Consider the following 19,889-nt stretch of genomic DNA (forward strand, 5'->3'; position numbering starts at 1 on the left):
TCGAGCTAAAGGGGGATGTCTGGTCAGATGCTTAGTTATATATGTACCTATAGCTGTTGAATTTGTGAGGGACTGCCTGTTTCTGAAACAACATTACACTTAGCGGCCACTTCTTTAAGTACGCCTTGCTAATTTAGGTGACATCACACAGTTGCAACATATTTCCACGTGGTCTGAAGCAATTCCGTCACATCCCAAAGGTGGGCAGGAGGGAGGGGCGTTACTTAGGACTAGCCGGGAGAAAGAAACAGCTAGACTACACCAATGATGTCAGCATCGAGTTTTAAAGTGTGGGGAAGTGAGTTAAAGAATAGACTAGCAGCCAAACACCCAGAAAAGCACAGGTCCATGATTACCCATCTTTACTGAAACTACACACAAGCTTCATATCTAAATGCACTGATTAGACATCTTTCACGTGCAGGTGAACAGGTGTACCTAATAAAGTGGCATGAGTGTATATGTGCTGACTAGAGTTCATCTTACTGTATGCTGTATGCATCAGTGAGGAAAATGGTAACTGATAAAGGCAAGTGAGGATATTCCAGTATCTACGATACACAAATAAACGGACAGCACCACAAAATCGACACAGCATTTATTTATTTATTTATTTCAGAAACCTTAATACTGTGATCACTGCAAATGTCTTATTCATACCTTTACATTTTACAAAGACAATGGATCTGGGATGTAAACAGTATTTTCAATTGTTTAAAACGTATGGTCCTCTTAAAATAGTGTGCTTTGTTTCCAGTCAGAGCGGATCACCTCACCGTTTCCTCTGTTCTTCCAGCAGGAGCAAACAAAACAGATCAAGACTCAGCAGTGCAGGGCTGCGTCTCCGAGCTCTGGGAAACCTTCCTCCCCTGCTTCAATCACTGAAACCCAGCATCCCTACAGTTTACACAACATACGACCTCCTCTCGTCTGATCAGTGATGCTTGAGGAATAAAGTTATAAAGCACCTGTTTGTCAGGAGCTGCATTGGCAGGGAAAACTACAGAGCAACATTGTAGACAAGGTTGCACAGGAATCCATCAATTCACCCTTTTTATATCCAAAACCTGTAAACACACTGCTTTTTTTCTTTAATGTAAAACACATTGTTGTGCAAAGAATCTCAAAAATAAGATATTGCAAAAAAAAAAAAAAAAAAAAAAAGGAAAAGAAAAGAAAAAGACAATCTGAACATTCAAATTTCTGATATCCTTCAGTGAAGCAGCAAAAACAACGCCGAGGAGAGAAAACCCACGTTCACTGCAAGGTAACAAAGACGAGTGAAAACCCAGACCGGCTTACGTTTGTTTCTGACTTAGTATAAACTGAATCTAACATCCAAGTTGATGCACACTTAGATGCAAGCAAAACATCTGCACTGCACGTTCTGTCATTTGGCCATACTTCATTTAAAATACAAAAAAAATTTAACCTTGACCACTTTCCTTTTACAATAAAATATAAACATTGCTTTTAGTTAATTTAAAAATTTTAATCACTGATATAGTTTCGGACAGAAACCCAGTGTACATGGTATATAATTTACAGTCAACACTTTACGGATAGGGGCCCATTTGCGCCCAGAGGACTCACCTTTTTCATTAATATTTCAAGGATTTCACATTAGTGGATGACTCGTTTTCACAACTGGCCAGCTTGAAAAACTTAAACTTAAAAAAAGGGGGGGAAAAGACCAAATTTGGTGTTGACTATTTACTGGTGTAACTGTCGTCCACGCAGACTGACGGGAGATTCCTAAAACAGAACCAAAACTTTTGCTAACAGTCCACTCGTGTCTCTGCGAAACTGCAGAGCTTAATGAGCATGTCGGTTATAGTAAACATCATATTTCTTTAGGCTCGTTTATATTCTCTTTACATTCAGACTGGGAGATCATTTGTGCTGTGCGCTGCAGGGCTTCTAATTGCATCAATGTGAGATGCAAATTTACTTGGGGCGAGTCAAAAACTTTAGCGCGGGGGAATTAAGGCTTTCGCCAAGTTTAAATGGACACGCGTAGGCTTCGACCTCAACGCCCCTGTTGTCGTGTCAAACACCCAGCTGTGACTCTTGCTTGTGTTGTAAGCAGCTTTGTGATGTGGGGGAAGAAAAAAAAGACAACCTGTCTTCCGGCACACTTGTATTACAGGAGCCAGTGGCTCAAGTAATTGAATGCAAAGGCACACATGCAGACAGACTTCCACAAATACTTGTCACTGTGTCGGGAGGCTGGCCTGACTGACTGAAGAGGAGAAATAAGCATCTGAGCAAATGAAAGGATGAAGCCTCTCAGCCGAGTCGACGACTGTGAGTGTGAACTCAAATTAAAATCGTATCTGGTGAGTGCGTGTTACTGTACCAGGTGTGCTTATCTTTCAGGATGAAGGAGAAGAGCCTTTCCCTTTTATCTGTTCCCCAGGTGCTGTTTCAAAGGCATGTCCCTGCTCTGCCTCGGAGTAAATGACCAAGATAAGTGACTGTAGGCACGGCTGGATTGACTGATGTACATTCACACAATGACAACACACACACACACACGGGTACAGCTGATACTGTAGCCCCCCCCTAATAGATAGCCACATATGCAATTTCTGTTGATTCCTCACATTCCTGACATAAACTGAACCTGAGGAAAACTATAAATGCTCTGCAGACACAACATCCACACACACACTCACACACAGACACACACACCTTAGGTCTGCTCCTTTTTTATCAAAAATACACCTGTGATTGTCTCTCAAGGCTGGCTTCTGATTATTCCTCCTGTCCTGTTTGTGTGGCCTCCACGGTTTGATGTCTGACTGATTGCGGAAGAGGCGTTAGAAAAATACAGAGTGACTGGCAGCACATTTACAAATCATGACACTTCCACTGGTCACCACTAGAGGGCACTGTAAGCAACACGACAGCAGGCTTGGGCACCACAAAATACAACAGAATACAGAATAAAAACCATATAAGTCAGGCTTTAGCCAGAATTAAGAAAGAAAGCCATTTAAATAATATAGCTAGTGACCGTTTGTCTTGAGGAACTAAACACTGATGTCAGTTGTACTATACGAATAGAACAACGTATTTATTGGATTATAATACAAGGAAATAAATAAACCTGGGGGAGGAAAAAACAACATTCCAACTTTTCCATCTCATTAATGTCTCTGTCACTTTTAATCAGCAGCTGTCTCTGCAGACAGTGGGATGATGTTTAGAGTTCTCACTTTCCTTTTCCCCCCTCACAGTTCAGTGGGAAAGGATAAAGGCTCTTGTGCAGCACAAATCGGCAGCCTTGTAAGCTCCAAATCATCTTTTCCCACTTGAGGTGTCTCTTAAGAGAGTCCTGACTTCTTCCTATTGCTTTTAAGACACATATAATTGGGAGGGACCAAAGCACTACGGATCAGTCCTGGGTTTTTTTTGTATTTTTTGTTTTTTTGTTGTTGTTGTTTTTTTTAAGTGGCATCGCTTGCCGATGGCTTTTAAATATCCCCCTCTGTCAGGTTTGTGCTGTGAAGACAGAAAGGATGTTGTAATCCAGATTTGACTGACACAGAAGAGAGAAAGTGAGATCGAGAGAGAGAAAGAAAAAGAGAAACTGTACAAATCCCTCCTGTGCTGAAGCAGAGTGACCTGTTTCCGTGTGGGTGGCTGCGGTCGAACAGCCAGAGCGACCGTCCGGTGGTTTCAGCCTTCGAGGGGAGGGCAGGCAAGTGTGAACGAAGTGAAAACCTCTCATGTGTCCTCTGCTCTTGTGGTTTCATATTGATCGTTTCTGTATGTGTGTTTGCATGCGGTCGTTTGTGTTCCAGTAGCTGGACCCGTCTTGACTTTGCAGGACCATTTTTAAGAGACTTTCATTCAAATCACCTTGGTGTCTCTGTAACCCCACCCCACCCATCCTGTGGCAGCTGAGATTTGGCATAAAGGACTCGAGTCCCCTTTTAGAGCAGCTGGGCATCATTTAAAAAGACTTGCAGGGAAAAAATATTTAAAAAAAAAAAAAGAAGAAGAAGAATAAACAAGAATAAATGTTCTAAAAAGAGAAGCACGTCCACGTGGAACAAAATCTACAGATAGGAGGCGGAGCTTCTTTGCGTGCACCGCTGGAACAACCGCAAGAGGCAAAGTTGACTTCTTTAGAAGGTGGAGGGTGTGAAGTGCTTTCTCCTTGTCGGCAATTTACGAAAAGAGATTTTGTCACACGAGAGAAAGACAAATTCAACAGCTCTCATAGGTGAGAATGACACCCATTTTCTTGAGTGTCATCTTCCTAAGTTTAACAGAGGGTCTGCGAGGAGAGACCGAGACTGGTCGACGGCATTACCCACTGATGGCTGAAGCCAATGGAAGATGGTTGACGGATTCAGCATCAGGATAATTCAAGTCCAACAACAACAATCTCCTGTTTCCTCATGAGTGTCGATCCTCCTCTGCCTCTTTATCCAGAGTGTGTGTGCGTGTGTGTGCGCTCATGTTTGCATTTGTGTGCATGTGTGTAGGTTAAAATGTGGAGGTGGGAGTCAGTTCATGTCGATGGTGTTGAAGACCCACTCGGTGAACTTCTTGAGCTTGGCAGCAGAGGTCTGGGACTCCTCCTGCAGTCTCTGGTTGTCCTCCCAGAGTCTCTTGATCTGAGCCTGAAGCCTCACCTTTTCTTCCCGCTCCTGCGGAAGGTGGAGAAAGGTGGGGTTAAATTACTCGTTTTCATTAACCCTTTATTAAGCAATTAACAGTGGACAAAGTTTTTCTTAAGCAATCAATTCAATCTCTGCTGTGTTTATGTAAACTAAATCTCGGGCCTGCAGACAGCGAGTCTGCAGGCCCAGCGAGCGACAGCAGACAGAAGTTTGCGATTTTGTAAACAGAAATTATCAGCTGACATTTTAAACCCGAAGACAGCACAACGAAATAAACTCCGAGTTGGATGCATGAACATAAATATTGAGGCTCAGTCTAGGAAGGTAAAGAACACACTGAAGGAAACAATAAAACTGGAGCGAGCTGCTGTCAGTCAGCTGCAGTCGATTGCTGCTGGGGTGAGAGAGGCGCGTATTAGCTTTCTTGGTGTCAAACTGATTTCCTGTTATGTTAAAAGTAAGAAATGTAGAAAAGCTTCGCAACATTTCACAAGACAGCTGGAAGTTTCCCAAGAGTTGCGTTACACGTGAATCTCAAACCGCAGCAGTTTTCTGAGTGAAAACTTTTCACTGTTACAAAAGGTCAGACTCAAAGAGGGGATGGTGAAGGAGCAATAAGGTGATAAAAAAAATTCAACCACCTGACTCGTGGTTTCTAAAGCCTGAGTGGACTGTACCACTGGAGAAGGGGGTGATTAGTGATAGTCCATCCTTTTTCTTCACTGCTTTTCCAATTTCCAATTAGTGGGAGGCTGGAGCGAGCTCTCATAGGGCAAAAGGTATCCTACCTTTTATCCTACCTATCCTAACAGGACTATCAGAGTTTGTCGCTTTTTGCTGTGATGTTTAAGTTAATATACTATATTCCATAAAGTCGAAAGTTACAGGACTATGATTTATTCATATCATTAATAACCTTACGGTTAATTTTAGGGAAAAAGACATATTTTCAGCCTATGGGCAGAGGTATCTTGTAATCTGTTGCTTCTTTGCTATTTGCTTACACCCTGGCGTTTGATGTATTTCACCACACTCGTAACCCTCAGCTTCAACCTCACTACCAAACATGAAGCATTAAAAGTATAAATCATGACGCGATGCTGACTTTATGGTTAGAATTTGGTGTAAATAAGGTTCTGACCTGTGTGGTGTGCAAAAACATTTGTTTGGACCACGAGCCAAAGATGGCAGCAACATAATCTTCCCACTGCTGATAATGTTCTTATCAAATAAATCATTTTAGTTGTAATGACAGATTTGTAGGAGAGCTTTGTGAGAGCCTAAAGTAACATGATATTTTTTTTTGTCGTATCCAATTATTGCAGAAGACAAAGGAAACCACCAAACATCTGCATTTGAGAAGCTGACAGCAATAAAGTGGCTGATTTCAGTTGTCCCTGATTTGTTTTCTACTAATCAACTACTCGTTTTATTAAAAAAAAATTGTGCCGTTTTTGAAACAATAAATCTCTCAAAGTTGTTTAAGCAGTAACTGAAATATGGACATGAACTATGAAACACTGGATGAGTGAACAGGAAACATGGGAAACTTTTTCCAGGTGATTTAAACATTATCATTTTAGTGGCCACAGTGAAACTTGAGTCAGCAGTTAGCAACAACAATAAGCAGCAGAGGGGACCCAAGAGAACAATAGAAACGCTCAACTGCTGACTTTGTATATTCTTTTGAAAACAAAATATTTATTTACACCACCCCCTCCACGTACCACTGTATACAAAGGCAACTGAAGTCTGTATCTTTCATTCACACTTCAAAAGAAGAGGGGAACCAAAAATGATTCTTTTAGCGCAGCACCGAGCAAAAGTTTGCACAGGACTCAATGCAGTCATGTGAAAAAACGAGTTTATCCTTACAGTAAGAGGATAATGTGTCACCAGGTGCTGCTAAATCTGATTGGCTCATCATCAGTTTGAGCATCTCTATAAATTCTTCTATAAAAGCAGATTTTTGACAGTTTGCTGGGTTGGAGCGTTCAAACATTTCACTGATAAGACATCAGCAATGATCTTAGAGAAGCACTTCTTACTGCCCATCAATGCCATTTGCAAACAATTTGAAGACCGTCACTCGACAGTGAGAAAGATTATGCACAAATGCAAACATTCAAAACAGCTGCCAATCTTCCCAGAACTGAACGTCTCAGCAAATTCACCTCAAGGTCAGACCGAGTAACGCTCAGAGAAAAACTTGGAGCTACAGGCCTCAATTAGCATGTTAAACGATAAAGTTCATGACAGCACAATTAGAAGAAGACTCAACATCTATGGCTGTTTGGAAGGGTTCCCAAATGAAAGCCTTCACTCCTGGAACAATGTCCTTTAGACAGATTAGAATAAAATGGGACATGTTGGGTAGGGCTGTTCGATATAACGATATATATCGGATGACGATATAAAAATGTCTATCGTTTCATTTTACGCTATCGTTTGTTTCGTGGTGTCGCAAAATAAACTGTTTACGACAATATTTTTTCATCGTTTTGATGGTCACTGTAGTGGCTATATTCATTTCTTAAAGTTCTCTCTTTCTCTTATATTTTATATAACCACACTACAGACGGACATGCGCCTGTTTTTATGCGTTGTGGTTAGCAACAACGACGGTAACAGCATCGCGTGTCCGCTTGTTTATGTTCCATATAAACCTTTCACAATAAAGCTCAAGATCCTGTTGAGACTTTTCAAAATAAACTGAATCACGTGAAAGAGCAGATTATTTATGGATGAGAAATAAAAAAGAGCCGCCAGGTGCTAAAAAATAAACCTTAGACTCAAACGTTAGAAAAGGCTTTTCCCCGCAGCACTCTGTGTAATAAATACTCACAAAGAAAACGGCGGCAGTTACAACTTATGTCTAAAAATGTATAGTTTCATGCATCTGTTAAAACACTCTACTCCAGCTACATGACGCGCAGCTGGAAACAATTCCCGGAAGACGAGCTGCCCGAGATTCACAGAATTTACAGAAAATGTTAAATTTTTGTGATTTATATTGTTATCGGGACGATAGAATTCTTATATCGGGATATGAGATTTTGGTCATATCGCACTGCCCTAATGTTGGGCCTTCTCCTTCTTTTTTTTCTCGCAGGGCTGTATATATTTATTCAAACTGTGTGTCATGTTTTAGGTTCTGTCTCACCTTCTTCAGGTCCTCCTGAAGCATCTTCACCATGGCCTCCAGCTTAGTCACTTTCCTCTCCAGCCCTATATGTCCCTCACTGCAGCAAGAAAAGAAAGTCATCCTGAGTAAACACTGCATACATCTTTGAAGTGGAATTTTATTAGCAACAAACTCTTGTTTACCCTGTATATTCCAGTTCTACTGGATACTGAATTCAGTTATTAATCTATATATGTACACACACCATCTGCTTCTTGTATTATCTGGTTAGACGTTAAACTTCTTTTTGTTGCACTGATAGTTAATCAATTTCATTTTAAAAAGTCTAATTCCCAAACCAAACCAACTTTGTCACATAGTATATGCAACATTACAGGCAGGCAGTACTTCGTTAACCTGCTCGGCACCTCTGGATCTTGTAATTTCTCATTCTGTGCAGCTGGATGGCTTTAGCTCATTTGCTTTGTGAACTTGTTTTTCATGAAGGAAAATAGGATAGTCTGCAGTCCTGAGGTGATGTGTGTTCGCTGCACATATCTTCCATGTGAACATTTAACACAGACTACAGTGTGTGTGTTGTGTGTACCTAGACGAGGGCCGTGACAGTGGAACAGGCTTCAGCTCTATGTGAGACTGCTGTGGACTGGAGGCGCCGCCGCTCCGGTGGTTTGAGTCACCAAAAACAAAACTTCTCTGGACTAAAAGAAGACAGAAACGTGAGGGCAAAGAATACCAAGCGTTTGCTTTAACTACTAGTAAAAGCAGGAGAACTATACCATAATGTGTGTTTCGCTCATTCTCAAAGGTATTGGCCACGTCCACCAGGTGTGTCCATTCGAGGGGACTGTCTCTGTCTGAAGAGGGGAGGGGCATGAGCTCCTGAGGGAGAGGTCCACGATGACGCTCCACCAAATCCACCAATGATGTGTCAGATGCCGAAAGGTCACCTGTTAAATTAAGTTTTGAAAGGTGATTTTTCCACACTTTTGAGCATTTTTATTGAAAAGAGGGGACAGCAAGAAAAAAATAAAATAACTTAAGTTTAGCCTTCGCTGTCATATCACATAATTAAGAGATATGGTAACCAAATATTTCCTTGGCAAATATAAGCACCTCTTAGTTCTGCAGAAAACATAATGAGCTGCGTTGCATTTATTCAAAGCACCCTTATTTACCTGCTAATTATTTTCTAATGCATTTGGTTAGTTCCCATTGCATAACAGTAACAACTATCAGCAACAAATTATGTCTTCAGTATATAAAGAGAGCTGCCAGCCTTCTACTCAAGCTTACCGTGCAGTTTGACTCCCAGCTTATAGGAAGGCCGTCTAAGGGGCACGCCACGAGTGGTGGGCGAACGTGGAAGGGTGGAGCAGCTGAAGAGAACGTCAGCGCCGAGAGCTGGTTCAGGAATGGTGTCGCTCAACGAGGGAAGGCGCTGGCCACGATAAATGCTCTCATCTGATAGAGTGCGATGGAGCGAGCGACGGCGGCTGAGAGGCTGCTCTGGCGGCGACTTCTGGCTATGCTGCGCAGGGTGAAAGTGAGCAGGTGTTACTTTAATGATCACATTTACTACTGCACAGAGTCTGCTCTGACACCTGTGTGAGACCAGGGGTTGCAGTGCTGCTCTACATCAGCTACAGCCTCTCTCCTGTTTGATCTGCTGCCAAAAAACATTCGCCACACATCAAATACATTTTTTTTCCCCAACGATGTGCAGGTGAATGACCTATTCTAGCTACAAGCAGACGAGCATTAACACCCGATTTTTATGTTTGATATTTGACCTTTGCTTTTACAATTGTACCACTGCCTGCGAAAAGCTGAAGTGGCTGCGAAGGTGGACGGAACAAGCAAAGACTGCAAATTGAGCTTTCCAAGTGAATTCACTCCACTCACCTGACAAATTCTCTGAAAGCTGTGCAAACCTTTATAGTAGCTGCTTTTGGTCTTAATGGCAGACGTACCTTTTCTTTATGTTTTCGTGGTGGCGGGGGACTGTCTGGAGCACTGTGCCTCTTCACATCTTCCTCCATTGTAGACTTTGCGTGAGTCTGGGGCGAGTGCATGTCTCTCAGAGATGGCCTGGCTGCCGGGGTTGGAACCACGTCTACTCCACTTTCTCCTGGAGATTTCCTAAGACACAAACACACACACGCACACACACACAGTCAGTAATGTTTTATATAATGACACAGAAAATAAAGATATGTAGCCTTTCAATGGGGGAAAAAAATAAAATAAATCACATTCAGGGTCTGCATTATAGCACTTAATGCAATACTCTCTTGAGCCACAAGGGGGTAATCAAGTAGTACACATGATATTACATGAAAACCGTTAATGTAAAAATTGTAGTATTAGTTGTAGTAGGATTAAAAGCAGTCTGACAAATGAAAGCACTGCTATAAATCAGAGGAAAGTTCAATTTGATCTGATGAGTATAAATGCAGTAATGCAGGGGGGAAAGACAGCCACAGTGGTGGCATCATTCATTAGACACTAATGTGGTTGGGAATAAAGTGAATTTTAATGCACTGTACTATGCCCAATGAACCATCTGAAGGATTTGCCAAATTTAGAAAAATCTGACCGGAACATCTTTTGTTCTGTTTCTTCATTATTAACCAACAGCCTGAAAAAAAACTCACCAGGATCAATAACTTCTTGTGAAAGTTAACACTGAGCTGACACAAAAACATCCAACTCTCTTTTACCGAGGCATTTAAAGCTCAAAAACCTCTAGAGGAATTATTGATAACATATAACTTTAATAATTTATGTAACTTTTCACACCTCAAATACACAGTTTGAATAACAATTCAAGACTTTTGTTGTTTTCTACTTTCTGTAGTCCTTTCATCCTTACTTGCGCGTGTCTCCAAAGTCGACAGAATTGATGGTGGAGCCGGGCTTCCTCCAACCAATCAGGTACTTGGACTGAGCTCCTTGGCGCGGGTAGAAGCTCTTGGGCCCAGGGGACACTGAGGACTGAGATGAAGGGGAGGTTGCCGAAGAGGACGACTCCTCTCTGGGAGAGCTGTGGCCCGAGTGGCGAGCACTGATGGACAGAGGAAACGAACAGGATGTGGAAATAGTAATGAAACAAATGTACACAACTTGCATCATAATCCTCACTAAAAAACAACAACAACAAAAATACATCTTAAAGCAAAGACAGGCTTTTTCTTTTAAACCCAGATCTGTGCATTATTTAAGCAAGAATCTTAATGTTTTTGCGTTTTAAGAAGTCAAGCTTGGTCTTAGGTCAAGCAGTAATACAAAATTCAGCAGTGAGACATCTTTTATCAAGGAATTTTGAGGTAGGGCATATATTATTCAGTTATAAATGGAAAACTATATGAAAGTATCACCTGCTGTCAAGCCAATCTTGGCAAGCTCATTCTGCCCCCCCTCCCTTTTTTTTTATACCCTCCATCACTGTGACAGAATACAAATGTAGTTTTAATGCTGGACACATGATACCGAGGTCATGAGGTGTAACTATCATTACAGGTGATTTAAGACTCTTCAAATGAGAAGAGCAGGTCACTGGAGTTCCTTCAGATCTTCATATTAGCTTAACTTAAAAAAAAAAAAAGTTGGCATAGAGGGAGTTAAAATTACTCTTTAAGGTTGGCTTCACATTTAAAAACGTGTCTGTGGATGCAGTTTGCAGTATAAAAGTACTTGAGAGTGTTAAGTGAGGGTAAAAAAGGTTCTAGGTTTGAACCAGTCTAAAGTTGCTTATCAGGTTAACTGGTAATGCTAACTGGACTGGCTGCTGATGTGATGGTTTTGTTTGTTTCTCTGTGTTAGCCTGCTTAAAAAAAAAACAAACAAACAAAAAAAAAAACACCCCAAACTGAATAATAAAATAATAGAAAAATATATATGACAAAGTGTGCCAGCACAAGGGAGCTGAACAGAAACTTCATGCATCCAGTACATATAAATCACTGATTTCCACAGGAATAAATTGGCACCAGATGCATGTTAAGTGTCCTGACCTAGCTGTAAGTGTCAAATACTTACAGCTGTAAAGTAAGTCATAAATTTGATTAATCTGTAGTCAAAAAACAAGAGAAAAATCACCAAAACCGATCCTGTGGTTGAAATTCTGTAGTTAATCAGCCAATTCCTAAGATGGAAATTGGCAAATAGAGGGACTAACACACAAACTTCAGTGCTTGTATCCACATTTAAGATTATTTCTTATGCACTACAATGACTGCAGCAATCAGGCAAATACTGAGATAATAAATTATGAAATGGATGAGGCCAGATCTCAATGCATAACTGAAACTCGATTAGTTATAGCTGTGAGATGAAACATATTTTGAATGAACCAATTTATGTTATTCATTGTCAATCAATGTTAAACAACTTGAGTTTTTTTTAGTGTATTGTGGCTAAGGGATCAGTTGCTTATCCTATCAAGGTAAGAGTGACAGGACAAAAGTGGTAAAGCTGAGTGAGCGAGCTGCACAAATACAGTTAATGCAGGTTTCAGGTAGATTTATATTTACTCAGTCTATTCATTACATCCCTTCTGCTTTCCCAAGCTGCCAAACTCAATTGTGTCATTGTCACTCTGACCCAATCATTTTCTTCTGAATTATCATTTCACGCTCTCATTCATCAAACCCACCTCCTAACCATTTCAGATCAGAGATCATCACCTAAATCTCCAACTGCTTCATCACCACCACTATCACCACCAGCATCTAGACTCCAGGGGAGGGTTTGGGTCTACTTCCTACCATTGTTGGACTTTGCTGTCAAACTCTCTACTTTAATAGATTTAATTCAGGTCTTTCAAACAATTGCTTCTTAGTGAAATGTGTTTATTTGAAAACAGTATGATGATGCATTTGCCATCTGCTTCTAGAAGCAGTTTACCTCAACCTCAGGTATGATCATGTCATCACGTTACGTTCTAGGTGCAATTCTTAGGCTTCAAGGTGAGAAACAACAAATGGATTACAGTGTTTGTGGTTATTAGCTGTATGCAATTGAATCAAAAGTGGGATCTCTTCTCAAATCTGTTTTTCTTCAGTGTTTTACAAAAGCTTTAACCATCCAGCGTTTTCTAAGAAGAAGCTAAAACATTTTTCTTCTGTCAGGAGTCTTAATCATATCACAACATTTTTCTGGAAACTTCCACCCTCAAGTCTGCACTCCCTGCCTTAGAGGATAAGTTTAATACTGAAGCTTCAGGTTTTACACCCACACACACCTTGAGTGAGATCCAGTGTCACTCAGGCTGTAGGTGCTGCTGTCTCTAACAAGGAGGTGAGTAGGTGGACTTCGACCTGTTCCATCCATGCTTCTCTCTCCTGGAGGGCCAGGGGACTCTGCAGCAGCAGGCGACCTCTCGAGCATCCTGCGGCCTCCCTCGGTTGGACTGTGCCATGGGGACGCTGACCTCTCCCTGCTGTCTCTGCCTCCACTGGGAGCCAGCAGCGAGGTGGTGCTGCCGTGGTGAGAGTGGGGGTGGGGGTGGTGAGAGGCTCCAAAAGAGCCGCTGTCGATGCCGCTGTCGGCCGAGGCGCCCTGGAGGTAACCACCTCCTCCCAGGCCATTGGGTTCTGGGTCACCCTGGTCACCACTGGAGCCCCCACCAGTCCCCATATCATACCATTTGTCGCTGTCGCTGTGGCCCCCACTGGACGTAGTGCTGGAGAGTGTGTTACTACTGGAGTGACCAGAGTAAGGGCCATCCGACTGCATAACGACAGATAATAGAGAAGAGTACAGGGAAAATGATAAAATATTCTGGTTATACAAAAAAGCCTAAATGTTCATGTAGTTACATCACCATCATGTCAAAAACCATGTAAAGCCTGACCTGGCTGCCCTTCTTCGGGGACAGGTGGATGACTTGCTCTTGCCTCTGGATACGAGGAGCTCCCGAGTATCCTTGACCAGACTTCGAGACTGGCGCCTCTGCAATAAATAGACCATTACACACAGCTGGGGTTGGTGACAAACACATGAGAGCACACCCTGTGGCACAAACATCGTTGATGAATACACACAGAAGTTATGTTCATTTGCATATATTTTACTACTACAGCAGTTGCGCTTCCGAGATTTCACGACACTGACACGGATTTTATTTTGCTTTTGCCATGTCCATGAACAAAAACCCACATCACTTGTCAGCAAAAGCCAAGCACATCAAACACAAATTTGTCCCCAGATGGTCCCTGCTGGCTTTGTTTGTTCTGGGCAAGCTGTGCCGCGTGAGAAAACGTGCGTATGTGTCCCGAAGCAAAACTTGGGGTATAATTGGGACTATTGTATAATTCTGTGGATGTTATGCAACAAGACCTACAGAGAAGGCTGCTAATGACCACAGCATCATGACAGAGGGAGTAAAGAGAGAAATCATAACATCTGCTGGAATGAATCTAGAAATGTAGATTCAGTTGCACATTAATCTGCAAAGTTGCACCACAGCCCACGGGGCTCTCCACTAATAAAGGATGTAAGCACGTGTGCATGCCTGCTTTTCAGGAGTGCACGTGTTTATATACAAGCATATGTGGGTATTTGTGTATTGTTTGCTTTCTGAAGAGATACCCTTTTAAGCTAAATATAAAAAAAGTATTGAAAAGTCATGACAAATAGTAATTTCTCCATGAATTAACCATGTAATTACTCTGGTGGAAAGCCCTTTTGAAGCTAAAGGGTAAGCATATGTCCTGTTTGTGTGTGTGCATAACAAAAAAAAGTATGTATTCTGCCCGCTGCGTGACTCGTGTTATTTCTGGACATGACATGACCACATAATCGTTGCTGAAGACTGGCAGGTCAAAGGGTGAAAATGGAAGGAAGAGGAAAAGGACAGATCCCTAAACCACAGAGAGAGCAGACTGTACAGTGCAGGGCCAGACACTTGGCTGACTCTGGCTGCACTGGCCCAAGTTTACATTGTTCCACCCTGACCAGTAACGACATAAGTGCTATGAACAACCACAAAATGAAAGACTAAAGCCTTTAACTGTGATTGTGGCGGTCAGGAACAGGTTGAGAACATGACTGAAACTAGGCTGGTCAACATTCAACCAAAGCAACATCCTGCTGGGAATCAAAGGAGCAGGGGGGGGGGGCTTTGTGGGATTCGGGCCTTTAATAAACGAAAGGTCCCAAAAACAGTGCATGGGAGAATACTTTCAATTAAATGAAAGGGAATGTACAATATAATAAAAAGAAGTTTGAATGAGAGGCAAAAACAAGCAGCAGTGGAGAATGAGGAACAGACTGAAGGGAGGGAGGGAAGGAAAGGCGCACAATGACTAGGGTGGCCAACTGTGTTGACAGGAAAGAAAGGAATTTCTCCCTTTTCTCTTCTTATTAAGTCGTATAGAACAGAAAGGAAAGTGACAAACAAAAAGCCACTTATTGTACCCATTGTCACCGTTTGAACACCTTTCTGATCCCTATTCAATAATTCTCCCCTTCCTTCGCCATTTGTCTCATTACATTTCCACCATTTTGTTGGCAGAGACATTAAGACCTTCTCAGTGAAGGCAATATAATTCACAGCTTGCAGAGGCGAAGGAGGTGGAAGAGGAGTGAAGTGAGGGGGGAGTGGAAGGGAAGCGCTGTGGCTGCTGTCAGAGTTTTTATCTCTATGAAAAAGCTGCTGCCGCAAAGAAGAAGAAAAAATGTCACCGGCAGACGAGGTAGATGAGGAGGCGCACACACACACACAAACACCACTCACACACTCTTCAAGATACCTGTCATTTGAAAGAAATTTACCACCACAGATAAATATGGATGATTTCTTTCCAGTGCTGTCTCCTCCTCCGCCCTCAAAACTGAAAAGCCAACTGCCCTGATGTCTATAAAAACACGTCCACAGGCTCACATTTATGCTGCGTTTTATGTTTACACTACTGATAGTATTAAAATACGCCACAATTTGCCAAGACTTTACAGCGCACTTAATCCCAACATACCTGTTGACCCGCGTTCGGCTCCTCCCCCTTCATCCATCCTAGACCAACTGGAAGAGGACTTTCCACCTGACCCGCTCTCTCCAGCCACCTCTCGTCTCTCCCCAGACATTGGAGAGTGGCGATTGCTTGCAAATCTAGGAAACGAGCGCACATGCACCAAATTAAACCCCCTTTTTTAAAGTTACTTAAATGTGTTTTTACTGATTAAAAATACAGGGGAAGGAATGATAGAAAAACTGAGTTTGAAACAGAATACATTTTCCCACAGGCTACAGTGGTTGGAAATTGAAAAGCGGGAGGGGGGGGGGGCTGTCAAGAGCATTAACAGCGACAAAGACCTAAATGCCATATGCTGTTACTGTTACAAGCCAACTTTTTTGTATATAGCAAAGAATATATATACACATATATATAAAAAATTTAAATAGTTTATGTCACAACGATGCATAAATGCATAAATCAGCTTCTTAAATGTAAATGCGTCTTAAATGTCTGTTTAAAACGGTATATCAACCTGTTGCTTTTTGTTGGTTTAAGACATATTTTATGACATCTACAGAAGAGAAGCGATAAATACCTAAACATATGTCAGAGTACACATACAGCGCAGTGGACTTTCTATCATTGATGAATGAAATCACAAATCCCTAAAGGCAGCATAAAACTTTGTAGTGAGAAGAAACTTGGGGTTTTTGTACATAAAATATGCAGTCACTATCCATAAATCGCATCCATAACCACATATTCTTCCTTACTGCTCAGGCATGGACTTCTGTCTCCAGTGAGCAGAGCTCCCAGAGGCGTCGCTGGAACAGGACAGGTTGCTGGGAGAGCTGCGGTTATGAGGGGAACGGCCTAGCGCCAAAGATGAGGCCAGGCTATAGCTCTCACTGCCTGGAGACATCCTGGTGTAGGAAACACAGAGAAACAGTAAGAATTTATCTGCTCATGAAAACATGAAGGTTTTTGTTTTTTTAAGCGAAAAGACTATAAAAGTTCAATTTTCAAAGTTCAGGAAAATTTTGATGGATTTTTATTTTGTCCCAAACAATCAATGTGGGGAAAAAAGTCTACTTCTAAAGCACAGAAGCGCTCATTATACGTAAAAATGTTTTGTTTATTTTCAGCAAAGGTTAAAAAATAAATAAATAAATAAAATCTATTACCCAGGAAAATATGGACTGTAATACAACTGATCAGTTAAACAGCTGGAGGATTCTGGCTTTCGCAGCACATATTTTCCAGTTTGCTCTCTCTTTAGTAAACCTTTCCCAGTCTCCTTCAACATAATACGGTTTTCCAATCATACATACTTAAAGAGCCAACAAGCTCTAACCTCTTGGTGTCTAGAGGTCGTCCATCGCTGCTAACGCTCCGTGGGATGACACCACCCCTCTCCAGCCTCTCGGCTGACAGCGTCTTTCCCACTGAGCTACCGAGGCTGATGGCTCGGTTGGGTGTGTGGGGCTGTGGCGAGGCAGTCAGCGATTGCTGAGGGCTGCTTGATGTCCTCTGCCACTTGTTATTGTTGCTGCGGAAGGGGAATTTGTACTCAAAGGAACCGCTGTCGCTGCTGCTGCCCTTGTACTCTGACACAGGCACCCGATAGAGCTCTGAACAGCCCCTGTGGAGGGAGAGAAAAGAAGTTTAGTTCACATGTGTCTGTGTGGAAGAAGGGCTTGCATTTTGCATAACCCATATTGAAAAGGGTTGGCATAACATTCAGGACTTAGGACAACAATATTGGTCACCTCTGGCTCCAAAGACACAAAATATGAGGGCCAAAACACCAAACTCAAGGTTTCAGGTTTGGACATTGCCACAAACCAACATGTGACATCACAGTGGCTACATGCAACTTCTATGAAAAGTCTATGACACACATAATTTTCTTTTCCACTTACCTGCGTGGAGTGGCGTCATCATGTGGCGGGATGATAACAACGCGCACTGTCACCGAAGTCCGCAAGAGGTCAATCATCTGCTCATGGGTCAGAGATGCAACAGCAACCTTGCAGATTTCCACCAAACGACTTCCCTGCCGCAGTCCTGCCTGCCAAGCGTAGCCGTATGGCTCCACCTAAAAATAAAGTTACAAAAAGTAAAAATCCCAGAATATTTTCTTTATCTTCAGTAATCCCTGATTTTGACTTCCACAGGGGAATCTCTGCAGATCCTTTGATATTGTTGCCCGCATTTATGCCTGTGTGCTCATGTCTCAGTGTTTTATATGCAGTCTTAGCTGACAGAAAAGAAAAATCGAATGCTGGGATTATTTTCCATTCGTGGGTACCCACTTTTTCTCTCTCTCTCTTTTTTTTTTTTTGCACACTCCCTCATATCCATCCCAATAGTTTCAGCAATCTCATTCCAGGAAATTGCTGTTATTTCTGAATCATTATATTGATGCTATGATTATGAGGTGATGATTGCTATTATTTCACTCATAAAAAAAAAACTGCATCGGAGAAGTAAGCAGAAATGCACAAGAGGAATCGATGATGCTGAACAGGCCAGTCACAGTAGTTGTGGGCTGTATCAATTCCATGTGTAGTTAGATTTCTGGGGGGGTGCACGTCGGGTTACACAGTATATTACAGCGTATATATCACACTAAAGAATTTATTTTTTAAATAAAGCATAAAAACTGAACAACTTGTGCTTGTCCAGCAGTATGAAATGCCATCTGTGTACATTAAACTATTAAATTATACAACATCGCTTTGGTAAAATACTCATTGTCACTAAAAATAAAGGTGTATTTGAACCTCAAGTTGTCTGAGAAAGGAAATGTGTGCAAACATCTGTTGCATGACAACAACAAGTTGCTATGTTGTGATGCAAATCATCTCCCTGGGGCTGCTTCATCACCAGCAAACATTTTACGGCTACAAATTAGGAGCTTCTCAAACCGCGCATAAGCAAGTGTTCTCCCCGAATGCGCTTCACAGTTCTCAGACACACATTTTCCATTGTGAAAGGACAAGTACCTCAGCTACGATGCCTTCATAGTTCACGTGGAAGCCGAGCTGTCCCAGGCCATTTCGACGAAGCGTCATCTCTGATGTCTCACAGCCTTTAGTCAGGAACTGGATATAAAGAAGGGCAGAGAGGTGCACAAAGTGGATGTGAGCCATTAAAGGACAGGGACGACTGGAGGACAGAAGCTAAAGCGAAGAGCCAAACAGCCCCCGGGGTGTATTTTGGTTCAACATAAATAAGTCATTATTTGGAAAAAACTTTGCAGGATATTTGAAATACTCGAATAATGGACTTCCACTTAAGAAGCAGTTTTAAACAACCTGCGTGATCCTTAGGATGTTTATTTGCATGAATAAAAACAAGCATTCATATATACAAACTTATTAAACAACAAGAATAAAAGCAGGTTTGTCTCCTGCTGTATGAGAACAACTGGGTAAACTTCTGGGTCACTGTTTTCATTTGGCAGTGAAGAATTAAAATCAGTTACGGAAAAGTGAAAATACAAGAGTTTGGATCCCATAATACTTTAAAGGTCAACTAATAAGTTGATAAAATATGTGGTAATACGAATCCTTATTCCCAACAAACTTATCCTGTTGTGGTCAGTCACAGCCCTTCTGCTGATGTGCCTGGTGGCTTCAGGATGCCTCTTAGTTCTCTATCTGAACAGTGTATTAGCAAAGGCTCTGCAGAAGTCAAACTTCACAAGAAAGTGTGAATAAATCATGATGCAGACTGGCACCTGACAGGAATTGTTATTTTGCCCTCTGACGTTTCTGAACGTGTGTGTGGGAGAGGAAGTGAGCAGGGGAAGGAAAAATAGAAAACAACAAGAAGAAAAAATAGGGGGATAGGAGAAAGAGAGAGGGAGACAAAGGGAGGGAGAGTAGAAGAGATGGGCTCCAAAAAGCAGCTGGCCCGAGGCCACTTCCCTTCCACAGTCTGGCACTGAGGTAGTCCAAGCGATTGAAGATTGAAGCCAGATGCATAAAATGCAACATGTGATCAACTTCTGAGTCCCGAGCCAAGTAACGAAGTGCAAGTGTTCAAATGTGTTTGTATGCATGTGTGCAAAGATGTCAGATTCAACCCAGGCTACAGAAACATCACATATGTTCGCATGCAAACACACACACACAGTTTTAA

The 19,889-nt window shown here is 41.9% G+C and overlaps 1 protein-coding gene across 4 annotated transcripts in view; it reads right to left on the reverse strand.

Annotated features, from left to right (window-relative positions):
* Window positions 1-593: 593 nt before the first annotated feature.
* sipa1l1 (signal-induced proliferation-associated 1 like 1) overlaps window positions 594-19,889 on the reverse strand; it is a 95,323-nt gene continuing 76,027 nt past the window's right edge. For all 4 annotated transcript variants that reach the window (XM_087851848.1, XM_087851849.1, XM_087851846.1 and 1 more), the window contains 14 exons: window positions 18,749-18,847; window positions 17,663-17,838; window positions 17,095-17,382; window positions 16,514-16,663; window positions 15,759-15,892; window positions 13,637-13,734; window positions 13,025-13,512; window positions 10,655-10,846; window positions 9,753-9,921; window positions 9,076-9,310; window positions 8,559-8,729; window positions 8,369-8,480; window positions 7,801-7,879; window positions 594-4,664 (listed from right to left, as the gene is read on the reverse strand). In XM_087851848.1, the coding sequence (XP_087707974.1) occupies window positions 4,521-4,664; window positions 7,801-7,879; window positions 8,369-8,480; window positions 8,559-8,729; window positions 9,076-9,310; window positions 9,753-9,921; window positions 10,655-10,846; window positions 13,025-13,512; window positions 13,637-13,734; window positions 15,759-15,892; window positions 16,514-16,663; window positions 17,095-17,382; window positions 17,663-17,838; window positions 18,749-18,847 (2,535 nt within the window). In that variant the 3' untranslated portion in view covers window positions 594-4,520. The remainder of the gene's footprint in view (window positions 4,665-7,800; window positions 7,880-8,368; window positions 8,481-8,558; window positions 8,730-9,075; window positions 9,311-9,752; window positions 9,922-10,654; window positions 10,847-13,024; window positions 13,513-13,636; window positions 13,735-15,758; window positions 15,893-16,513; window positions 16,664-17,094; window positions 17,383-17,662; window positions 17,839-18,748; window positions 18,848-19,889) is intronic.

The sequence above is a fragment of the Neolamprologus brichardi genome, chromosome 15 (genome assembly GCF_056152115.1).
Source record: "Neolamprologus brichardi isolate AB-2024 chromosome 15, ASM5615211v1, whole genome shotgun sequence".
In the NCBI taxonomy this organism is placed as follows: domain Eukaryota; kingdom Metazoa; phylum Chordata; class Actinopteri; order Cichliformes; family Cichlidae; genus Neolamprologus; species Neolamprologus brichardi.